The following is an 11,078-nucleotide window of genomic DNA, read 5'->3' on the forward strand; positions in this document are numbered from 1 at the left end:
ACCAAACGATCTACCTGGGTGAACCACGCCATAGAGCCCCATGGTAAAAAGATCCAGCGAATATCGTAGCATTGAAGAATCTCTTTGACACCATAGAGTTCCGATCCCAATTCCAATTGATATTGGAAACTATACAGAGTAACAGTTCCGGGTTAACAACTATTTAAACAAAGATGAAAAGATCTTAAGACTTATAAAAACTTATGTTTGGATCATTCACACCTTAAACATCAAACTGTAAACTGTTTGGTAATAGCGACAGTTGTAAAAAAAAAAACAATTCAATTTGACCGAGCCCAATGTTTAATTAACCATTAAGTGATTGACTTTAAAATAGAGAGAAAGCCAAATCATTTTATTTACTACTACTATTTACAGTCAGTGTTTGCTCTTCTTCTTCTTGGCCTTGTGCTTGGATTTTTCGCTCTTTTTCGATTTTTTCTTGTACTTCAGCTTCGATTTCTTGGACTTTTTCGAGCTGGAGCTCTTGTGCGACTTCGTGGGCTTACTGAGTTTGGATCTCTTGTCCTTGCCAGCAGTAGAATCGGAGGATGAGGTTGCGTCGCTAGAACTAGCATCGCTGTCTTCGCTGTCGGATATGCATTTCTTTTCCACCCACTTTTCAGCTTTGCGCTTTTTAGGCGCGTGCTGCTGCCACAGCTGTTGAAGTCTGGCGTCAATATTCGTCTCTGCCTGAATCTCTGGAGCAGCAGGCTTTTGAGGAGGTGCTGTCGGCAACTTTGGTCCATAAATATCCTCGGGAGCCACTTCAGCCATTGCCAACTCCCTATCGTTTCTCAGTCGCTCCGATGGTGGTTTGTATGCGATTTTCAGTTTGTTTCCCTCGATGGGAGCAAACTTGGACGTTGCTGGTTCTTTGTCAGTATCCTTTTTCTTAGGACTAAATAGGGAAGCAAAGATTCCTCTGGGCGGCGATGTGTTTCTCAGGACATTTTGGGCGGCAGCTGAGGTGTTCGATGTTAGAGGTAAGCCAAAAGACTCTTGCAGTATAGCTAATTTATCCTCCTCTGATGTTTCCGTCTCTTCCTCATCGCTGTCCTCGAAGATGCTTTTGAACAGCTCCACTTTCTCTGAGATGGGTTTGTTGCGGGATTCATCCACAGCCTGCTCCAAGGCAGTTTTCGGCACGAAAGTAGGCTTAGACGACTCTTCTTTTGTATTAGGTTTATCCTGTATTTCAGCTTCTGGTGGAGGAGCTGGTGGTGGGGATGGGGGTTTTTCTACCTCTTTCGGAGTCAATTTTTCGATGTGCTTGGGAAAAATAGAAGGAGTTTCGAAGTTTGCTTTAGTGTTTACTGATGTCTCTAGATAATCAAATACTGAAATTTTTGCCTTAGCTTTCAGTTCCTTTTCCGGTTCCAGCATGGCACCACCAAAGGGTTCGGCTATATTGTACCGCTTGCACAGCAGTGCGGTGGGTTTCCACATGGTCTTGGTCCTCTCCATCACGATCTTTCGCTCCTCCGGCGGCTTTTCTTGCTCCTTTACTTTCTCTGCTTGAACATTGGCTTCCGAAACGAACCTGTCGTTCATAAGGCCAACTAATGGTCGATATATCTTTGCCGCCTGGATAAACTCCTTCTTCTCCATCTCCCTATCCCACAGAGATAGTGTAACCGGTTGCATTCTCGCTAGGAACTCCGTAACTTCCTTGTCATCCGTAAGCTTCGAGGATACGAATTTCTCATATCGCAGCTGCTTAGCTTCATCAGCTAGAAAAGGTTTAAAACCGCTTGAATTCATAGCGGAAGCTGAAATAATTGAAATGTTATAATATAATAATTTCTAGGCACTATCAATTTTGCTTACGCAAGTCCTTCGTCTTAAGTGCTGCTTTCTCTTGTATGGCGGCATTTGCCTCCTTTACTTCCTTGGCTAGTTCAGTTTGCTGCTCCTCGCCATTTTCGGTGATCACTCCGCCCTTGGTGAAGCCCTCAGTTCTGGCATTAATGCGTTCCAGTAAAGATTTACCACTATCCTTAAAGGGATTCCGTTTTGGCTGCTCTTCCGCAGTCTTTTCCTCTTTTTTCTGCTCGCCTAAGAGCTGTGCACGTTGATCCGGATTGAGATCGTGTCTTCCCAGACCAGACCGTTTGTACTCTGAGGCTGTCTCCAGTTTCTTGGCTCTTTCTGTGTCCATCGGCGCAAAGCGGCTTCGTCGCTGCAGCCAATTCCTGGGCTGAAAATCCCTAGGTAAATCAATGGCATAAGGCTTCTGCAGCACTGCCGCCGAGTTCTCCTCACTGAAGCCATCGATGACATGACGCTGTTGAACATGTTGCTGCTTTTTTTGCTTGGGTTTCTTGTCCGCGAGCGAGAAATCGTAGCGGGTCATATCATCGCGGGCATATATATCCTCGTCCTCTTCCTCAAAGGCTCCCACTCCGAAGGCTTGACCTCGTATGGATAGTTGCTTTTTGTTAGCCTGCGCCTCCATCTCACCAAAGAGATTGATGTGTTGCATAGGCTTGGCAGAAGAAGACGATTTGGACAGAATGGGATCGCGGTTGAGACCGGAGTAGCTCATGCCAAAGCGATTCTCCTTGGGGGTGTAAAAGATCGGCTCGTAGTCGTCCGGAGCAAACGTAATATCTTCATCGTCTTCGTCCTCTGTATTGCTATCTTCATCTCCCTTTGTCTCTTTATGAGATGGTAATCCCTCCGCGCCGTAGTGTTCCAAAAGATACTGCTCCTTGGAATTTCTGGCCGTAGCTTGGCGCTTCTCCTTTCGAGTTTGCCGCGGACCCACTCCTTGGCCGGGTTTCCAGCCCATGCTTTTAAGTATTCGTACGGCCACCTTATCTCGAACCGGTCGTAGAAGTTGCTCCAGCACTGGAAGACCTGGTATGGCCCCGACACCCAACTCAGGCTGCATTAGCTTGCGGCGCCTCTGGCCAGAACGTTGCTGCTGCTCGTCCTCATTGGCGAACTCATCGCGCGTGCGAATGCCTTGCGGTGCGATGCCAAACTCGCCCAGATCCTCCTGGTCCATAAAGTCTTCCGGTTTCAGCTGAGCCTTCGACGAAGCCCGCTCGCCCCGCGAGCTTTTAAAGGTCTGCGGCGTCCAGCCCTCCTGTGAGCCAACCGTGTTCCAGAAGCCCGCACTGAAGCCGCCGGTGAAGGCTCCATGGAATCTCCGCTTTCCATTTTCGTCCCTCACAATTTGATCCTCGATGGCCACTGGCTTCTTAGCCGGCACAACATCTGTAAAAGAGGTTTTAATGGTGTTAGGATAGCTGGTAAATATTTATTCCAGTACTCACCCTTCTGCAAGGCCGGCAGAGGAGTTCCAAATCGGTGTAAATGCTCCTCCTCGTCCATTCTGTGCTAAAAATTCCATATATTAGTAAAACAATTTGTTTGGTCTGGGCGCCAGTGGGTGCACACCACTTTACAGATAACAGCTGACTGGAGTGTTCGCCTATCGGTCACGTTTTGCTGAAAACTGTGACAAGAACTTTAATATGATTTGTTTTTTGTTTCTCGAACCATTATTAGAAAAATAAGAACAAGAAATAAGCTAATTTACTGAATTCAAAACTACAGTAATACCTTAAAAAATGTTACATTAAAGAAATTTTTAATGCCGGCGTAACAAGACAAGTAATCTTGTCTTCTGTGTAATGTTTAAAAACTAAATTAGTAAAATAAATTTACTTAATTATTGATTAATTTGATATTAAAAAACTTCTTTTAAGCAATATATCAAATACTATTAATGTTTAACTGACCATTGCAGTCACGGCTTTGAGTAGCGATATTATTTGCAATCCGACAGGTGAGTTCTGCCATCTCTAGTTCAGTCGCACGGTCACACTTCAGACATTGCAAATATTTTAGAAAAACTATATCGTTGCAATTTTCAGCTGCCTGCGACGGAAATACTGTGCAAATGGTAAGAGCAACGGCAGAGACAAAGAAAGGCACACCTATCCGATTGGAAAACCAGGTAAATACCGAGAATTAGACCAGTACGGAGTCGCGACAGACTGGAGCTACCTGTGCTGCCTGTATGGGTGACTAATGATGTCAACATTTTCTGTTTTCTCTCCTCAAGCCGACGGCCATTTTTGGCTAGCTAAGACGTGATTATTGGCCCGAAAGCACAAGAAGTGCAGCGCAGTAAGTAGGCTGGCATTCCGTGTCCAGGGAACCCGATAACCACTACCTTATTCCCAACGAACAGCAATCATAAGCACATCAGTTATACCCACATCCTGGTCTCATACACGCACACAAACACAGCGAGAGCGAGATGTCCGAGAAAAACCTGAAAGTGGGCGCCCGCGTCGAGCTGACCGGCAAAGATCTGCTTGGCACGGTTGCCTACGTGGGAATGACCAGCTTCGCCGTCGGCAAGTGGGTGGGCGTCGTGCTGGACGAGCCGAAGGGCAAAAACAGCGGCTCCATCAAGGGCCAGCAGTACTTCCAGTGCGATGAGAACTGCGGCATGTTTGTGCGACCCACGCAGCTGCGTCTGCTGGAGGCTGCACCTGGCAGCAGGCGCAGCATCGAGGATGTTAGCGGGGCTACGCCCACGGCTGCCCAACCCACAAAGGCGCGGCTGAGCAGCTCTCGCACCTCGCTCTCCTCCAGTCGCCAATCCCTGCTGGGTTCCCGCACCCAGTTGACCACTTCTCTGAGTGAACGCACTGCCTCCAGCAGCAGTATTGGCCCTAGGAAATCCTTGGCCCCGCAAAACAGCAAGGATAAGGAGTCCTCCAGCACTTCATTGGCAGAAGGAGCCCAAGGAGCAAGCGGTGGCAACGGAGCCGCTTCGCATGCCTCCTCCAAACGGGCTTCCTTCGTGGAGACGGGCTTCCTTGAAATACTTAAGCCGCAGTTCACGCCTTCCCAGCCACTGCGATCGCCCTCTTTCACCATGCCCTCCAGCTCCGGTGCCGAAGACAAGATCGCCCTGCTGGAGGCACAGAAAACGAGTGCCGAGCTGCAGGCTCAGCTGGCTGATCTCACCGAGAAGCTGGAAACTTTAAAGCAGCGCAGGAACGAGGATAAAGAACGGCTGCGGGAGTTCGACAAGATGAAGATTCAGTTTGAGCAGCTTCAAGAGTTTCGGTCGAAAATCATGACTGCTCAGGCTTCGCTCCAGAAGGAGTTACTGCGCGCCAAGCAGGAGGCCAAGGATGCAATCGAGGCCAAGGAGCAGCATGCTCAGGAAATGGCAGATCTGGCAGACAATGTGGAGATGATCACGTTGGACAAGGAAATGGCCGAGGAGAAGGCCGACACGCTGCAACTGGAGCTGGAGTCCTACAAGGAGCGTAATGAAGAGTTGCAAGTAGATCTGGATCTCTTACGTTCGGAGATGCAAAACAAGGCCGAATCCGCCATCAAGAATATTTCTGGCGACGGAGATTCGCCGGGCCTCTCTACTTATGAATTCAAACAACTGGAGCAACAGAACATTCGTCTGAAGGAAACACTAGTGCGTCTGAGGGATATCTCTGCCCACGACAAGCACGACATTCAAAAGTTGAGCAAGGAGCTGGAGATGAAGCGCTCTGAAGTCACCGAACTGGAGCGCACCAAGGAGAAGCTTAGTGCCAAGATTGATGAACTGGAGGCCATAGTCGCCGACTTGCAGGTAAGCAATCAAGGATTAGTTTTCAATTAAAGTTCTCACTGCCCGCCCTCAATTGGCTTTCCCACAATCCGATGAAAAATTTCACGGCTTTTCCAGCACCTATTAGCACCTTGCATTAGTTTCGCTTTCCTTATACTCTGCTTTTATATCAGTTTAAGCTGTCTATTAATAAGAAGATATCGGCTAAAAGCTTCACAAACTAGGCAATTTTAACTTTATTTTATTGCCTAATTAAGCGCACAACTATAACGCTGGGTTAACATCTCTAGGCACTTTTAACCTATATCTTCAGTTTACATGTGTAATATATTTTGCATAAGGTCAATCTAAAGATAAACTTTTTCATTGCATTTCTTTTTGCCGGCCTGCCTTTAAACCTAATAATTATCGCGGTTCAAGGAGGTAAATTGTGTAATTTAAACTTTTTCCCAGCCAAAATTTCAATCATATTCCTCAAGCGTTTCGTTTTTAAATTAATTTCAAAAATAAACAAACTAAATATATTTATTTTGTCCCAGGAACAAGTCGATGCTGCACTTGGAGCCGAGGAAATGGTGGAGCAGCTGGCTGAAAAGAAAATGGAATTGGAAGACAAGGTAAAACTGCTCGAGGAGGAAATTGCCCAATTGGAGGCCTTGGAGGAAGTGCACGAACAGCTGGTGGAGAGTAACCACGAACTGGAGCTGGATCTGCGCGAAGAATTGGATCTCGCCAATGGAGCCAAAAAGGAGGTGCTGCGAGAGCGGGATGCTGCAATCGAGACCATCTATGATCGCGACCAAACCATCATTAAGTTTAGGGAACTCGTACAGAAGCTGAACGACCAGCTTACAGATTTAAGGGATCGCAATTCCAGCAACGAAAAGGAGTCGTTGCAGGACCCCAGTTTGAAAATGGTCACCGAAACCATAGACTACAAACAGATGTTCGCCGAATCCAAGGCTTACACTCGCGCCATCGACGTTCAACTACGCCAGATTGAGCTGAGCCAGGCCAATGAGCATGTCCAGATGCTTACAGCCTTCATGCCTGAGTCATTCATGACTCGCGGTGGCGATCACGACTCAATCCTTGTGATTCTACTCATTTCACGCATTGTCTTTAAGTGCGACATTGTCGTTTCGCAAACGAGAGAGCGTTTCCCACCAGTGGACGCGATTACCAGGGAGGCGGTGACCCAAGGCCATGCCGTGCAGCAGTATGCCTTCAAGTGTCGCCTGTTGCACTACGTCCACAGCCTCCAGTGTGCCCTTCACCAGATCCTCTACGGACTCAACAGCTGTCAGCCGGACACACTCCTGAGAGCTGGAAGTTCCCTGCCCGAAATGGTGGCCCAAGAAAAAATAGTGGACGGTATTATCGAACTGCTGAAATCCAACCAGCTGGACGAGAACAGTACCACGGATAATATTGAGAAATGTGTGGCCTTCTTCAATGCCATGAACTCTGTGCTTCTAGCCGGTGAACAGCTCCTGAACGAGATTCAGATGATCCGGGACTGCGTGGCCTCCTTGGGAGCAGCTTGTGAAAGCATTCTCAGCGACACAGCCATTGCAAAGGTGATCATTCAAGAGGCGGGCGCCACCAGCGACTCAGTGCTGTTGCTCCAGTTCCTTAACGAGAACATGGAAAGCGTGCGGCAGCAAGTTAAGCTGATCAAGCGTCGCTTGCCCAGCGATCAGCACGTGATCAAGAGCGGTCTATCGCAGCACAAGGTGGAGGCGATGCGTGGTCTAGCCCAAAACATCAGTCGCATCATGTCGGCGATGCACCAGGCCACCAAGCAGTCGCTCGCCGCCATCGTCTCCACCATCGAGAGCGACAATGCAGCGGAGCACACTTTGGCCCAGGAGAAGTATTGGGCTCTGTTGACCGCCTCCTGCGAGCGTATTTACGAACAGGATGATCGCGGACCGACGCAGAACTTTAAGACCTTGCTGGCGCAAGCTAACTCCGATCTTCAGCTCATTGCCCAACATCTGCTGGACAAGGAGTACGACATCATTTCGGCAGCCAATAATGCCGGTAATCAGCAGAAATCGGGTGCCCACAGCACGCCCATCACACAGAGGGCGCAGCTAATCAAGAAGCAACTGGAGCAGAAGAACGTGCTGGCCGCCACGCTAGAGAATCGCGAGGCGGACGTCAAACAGCTGAAGGTGGCAGCCAAGATGAAGCAGAACGAATTGAGCGAGATGCAGATCCGAAAGGATCTAGCGGAGAAGAAGCTAAGCGTACTGCAGAACGAGTACGAGCACGCAGTCGACATGTGGAAGCAGAAGTACGAGGAAACCCGCTTACAGCTGCAGCTTAAGGAGAAGGAGTTTGAGGAGACGATGGACCACCTGCAAAGCGATATCGATGCCCTGGAGAGCGAGAAGAGTGATCTGCGCGACAAGCTGAAGCTGAACTCGACTACAGGCAAGGTTCAGCCCGGCTCGGAATCCCATTCCCCGCACAATATATCGCTCGCAGGCACCAAGTCCACGCCTCCGGGCATCAGCAATGTTACCTACTCTGCTCCTGCCGGCACTGCTCCAGTGGTGGCCGAGGAAGTGGAGTTGCTGAAGAACGCCTTCAACCAGGAGCGCAACCAACGACTGCGTCTGCAGGCACAGGATATGCGTGCCAAGTTGTCCCAGTTTGAGCCCCTGCATGTGCCTCAGCCACAGGACCAGCGCATAACCGCCTTGGAATCCGAGCTGACCAGGATGAAGCACGCCTGGGTATTGTCGCTGCTGCAGGTGCGCTCGCAGGATTCAGTGAATGCCGGTACACGTATCGACGCCGTGGCACTCCAAAGGCGCAACCAGCCAGTTCCACTCAAGGGCGAGATCAGCTCGAAGGCTTCCCAGCTGGCCTCCGACATCCTGACGGAGTATCTGCAAAGGAAACCCCATCGTGCGACTCACGGACAGTTCGCCTCCTTTCCCACCGTCGATGTGAAGCGTGTGCTGCAGATCTAAAGCGGATGTATCGTGGCAATGGAATCGGGGTCAGGGGCAATCTGAATAGGATAGAATTTTATTTGTACTGCTAGCACAATTTTGGATTCCTCCGCACAAGCAGCTTCCTCCAAAATCCAATAACACAGCTCCTCAAGACTCCCTGCTCCTGTGATGTGACCTAAACATGATAGCTAAACGAAGAGCAACTGAGAAATTATAATTCTACACTTAATTTATGTTTTTTGTATAAAGATTATAAACCTATTGTAAAACTAACTTTGTGTTTAACTCCAACAAAGCCTGTTCTGAAACTAAACTCAAGCGAACTAATACCGGTATTATCTATGAAGTCTATAGCAGGGGAGAACTATGTGAAAGACATAACTAAACCAGAGAAACAAATCTAATTTGCATACGTGAGAATAAATAGTATATTATTATATATTAAAGGTAAATATATTTTGCTGATGTTGTATAACTCAAACTGAAGTGGCATTTTAATTGGGATTAGGGTATAATATAATATAATAATAAAAAACATCTTCTCAGTTATATGTTTATAAAATATCGGTTAGGTTAAGTGGATTACCTATACCTATCATTGCTAAGCAGAATGACATTCTCATTTCACATCGTTCAAGTTAATTTCCCTAATTTAATTTAATCACAATTGGCCAAGCTCAGTTTAATTTTCTAGATCCAAGTGGAAGACGTTTAAGCCAAGCAAAGAACCATAAGCAAGCGCATGCGATCCACTTAAAGTCCACACGTGCAAAGAGAGTTGCGTGCTCTTAACTTTTAACTTTAAGAGAATTTGGATTTTTTTGTAAGTTTCATTTCCGTTTGCTTGCTTGCCCAACAAGAAGTACAAACGCAATATGCTTCAATGCCGCTCGGTTGCAGCAACAACAACGCTGCCACCAGCAATGACAACAACAGCTGCAATAGCAAGAAACTATTACATTAGACCAGGCCATAAACCATGATGGCCAAAATAGACCCCCTCCAACCCCTCCCTACCACTGGGCAATCAGCAAACCCTTCTGCTTGAAATGTAAATTGAAAATAATTTTCATTTTCTGGCTTTTTCCCTGGCATCGCCACTGCCCCTTTGACTGACCAGGCCAGAAATCGGTGCTTCTTTTGACCCCATTCTGCGGCTTGACCTCTCGAGCTTAGGTTTTCCCATGGTGCAGGCAGAAATGAATAGAGGAAAACATTTGCAATTACAAATAACCACAATCTCCATTTTAATTATTAAAATGTTTTTTTTTTTTCAGTTAAACCAACGTAAGCTAAATCTAAAAAGAATTATATATATATGTATACATATGAATAATATATTTTTACATTTATTTAAACATATAAGACTGAATTGGCTTAAAACTTAAACTTTTTTTATAGACATATTGCTTTAGACAGTCTGCGAAAGATTACTTACATGTTTTTTAATGATATTTGTATATATGTTTCTCATAAATTTAAAAAACGTAATGGTAGACATTTGAGCTAAAAAATAGAATAGTTCCTTGCCAGCAATCCGATTGCTGTACATTTGTGGAGCGGCTTCTGATGTGTGTCGCCTTGGTTGCGGAGCCCATTTGGCCAAAAAGTCATTCTCACGCCCAGCTCTCGGCCAGCATTTGACCTTTTTACGGTAGTTTGTCCGCCTGCCTTTTCGTTTATGGCCTGGCACTGGGTTTTGTAATACGGTTACTGTTTACCTTTTCGGCCATAACATTTTTTTTTTTATTTTATTTTTTCAAAGTGGGCTCGAGCGCAACAGGCGGCTTTAAGCCGGACTTCTCGCTCTGCTTGCAGTGGCCGCCAAAGTGACAGATCCTTCACCAAATCACCGGAGTTCACCACTGTCACTGACACACATATCTGGTAACATAGCTATTCTTCTCCAGCTCCAGTTCCACATCCAGTTTCAGTTCTTTTGTCGCCGCAGAAACCAAAACTTTTGACCATAAAACGCCCGGTAATGCCCCAACTTGTTGCCGTTGACTCATGCCGAGCGCTAAAAACAACATAATTATTGTACATATTAAAGGCTTGATGTATGTGTGCACCCAATTGTGGTCAAAACGAAATGTGGTATACCCTAAAAAATAGATTTATTCATTAGGAATTTAGCTTGATCATTATCCAAAAATCGTATAAAACGTAGAACGTATGTTCTATAAACCAGAGATTCCTCTAATGGTATGATATATGATGGTTTATGGTATATGTATACATTCTTATGAAACGGATATTTTTAAATCTATCAAACTGATAAGTATATTTTCAAGGTGCATAAATCTATTGAATTGTTTTTATTAGCCTAACTAAGATGGCTTGATCAGAATTACGATTAATAAATTGAAATTATAAATAGATTAAATTTAAATACAGTTCCCGAGATTTGTTTTTCATTTGCTGTAATCCTTCAAGTGTAACAAAACCCATGGCCATGTGGAATTTCTATGTTATTTCTGATTTGCTTTGAAAAAAAGTGA

At 46.2% G+C, this 11,078-nt stretch overlaps 2 protein-coding genes across 3 annotated transcripts; one reads left to right on the plus strand and one right to left on the minus strand.

Moving 5' to 3' along the window:
- Positions 1 to 285: 285 nt before the first annotated feature.
- On the minus strand, positions 286 to 3,445 carry LOC6737985 (G patch domain-containing protein 1 homolog). The gene is made up of 3 exons (XM_002084764.4): positions 3,285 to 3,445; positions 1,831 to 3,225; positions 286 to 1,772 (listed from the first exon to the last, which is right to left on the minus strand). The coding sequence occupies exons 1-3, from the start codon at positions 3,340 to 3,342 to the stop codon at positions 379 to 381; spliced, it is 2,847 nt and encodes a 948-aa protein (XP_002084800.1). The 5' UTR covers positions 3,343 to 3,445; the 3' UTR covers positions 286 to 378.
- Positions 3,446 to 3,802: 357 nt separating this feature from the next.
- Positions 3,803 to 9,058, plus strand: LOC6737987 (dynactin subunit 1). 2 transcript variants are annotated; one of them, XM_016171441.3, is made up of 4 exons: positions 3,803 to 3,970; positions 4,079 to 4,143; positions 4,208 to 5,626; positions 6,145 to 9,058. In XM_016171441.3, the coding sequence occupies exons 3-4, from the start codon at positions 4,277 to 4,279 to the stop codon at positions 8,590 to 8,592; spliced, it is 3,798 nt and encodes a 1,265-aa protein (XP_016031784.1). In that variant the 5' UTR covers positions 3,803 to 3,970; positions 4,079 to 4,143; positions 4,208 to 4,276; the 3' UTR covers positions 8,593 to 9,058. The 2 variants fall into 2 exon arrangements, with proteins under 2 accessions (XP_016031784.1, XP_044778899.1); XM_044922964.1 differs by having other exon boundaries at positions 4,687 to 5,626.
- The last annotated feature ends 2,020 nt before the right edge of the window (positions 9,059 to 11,078 follow it).

Source organism: Drosophila simulans, chromosome 3L, assembly GCF_016746395.2.
Source record: "Drosophila simulans strain w501 chromosome 3L, Prin_Dsim_3.1, whole genome shotgun sequence".
In the NCBI taxonomy this organism is placed as follows: Eukaryota; Metazoa; Arthropoda; class Insecta; order Diptera; family Drosophilidae; genus Drosophila; species Drosophila simulans.

What these genes read in the sequence shown, in the direction of transcription:
- LOC6737985 (XM_002084764.4), bottom strand. Translation starts at nt 3,342, where the DNA reads ATGGACGAGGAGGAGCATTTACACCGATTTGGAACTCCTCTGCCGGCC. An exon ending in TCTGCCGGCCTTGCAGAAGG is followed by an intron (nt 3,226 to 3,284) that starts GTGAGTACTGGA and finishes CCTCTTTTACAG; the next exon opens with ATGTTGTGCCGGCTAAGAAG. An exon ending in ACTTAAGACGAAGGACTTGC is followed by an intron (nt 1,773 to 1,830) that starts GTAAGCAAAATT and finishes CAATTATTTCAG; the next exon opens with CTTCCGCTATGAATTCAAGC.
- LOC6737987 (XM_016171441.3), top strand. Translation starts at nt 4,277, where the DNA reads ATGTCCGAGAAAAACCTGAAAGTGGGCGCCCGCGTCGAGCTGACCGGC. An exon ending in CCATAGTCGCCGACTTGCAG is followed by an intron (nt 5,627 to 6,144) that starts GTAAGCAATCAA and finishes ATTTTGTCCCAG; the next exon opens with GAACAAGTCGATGCTGCACT.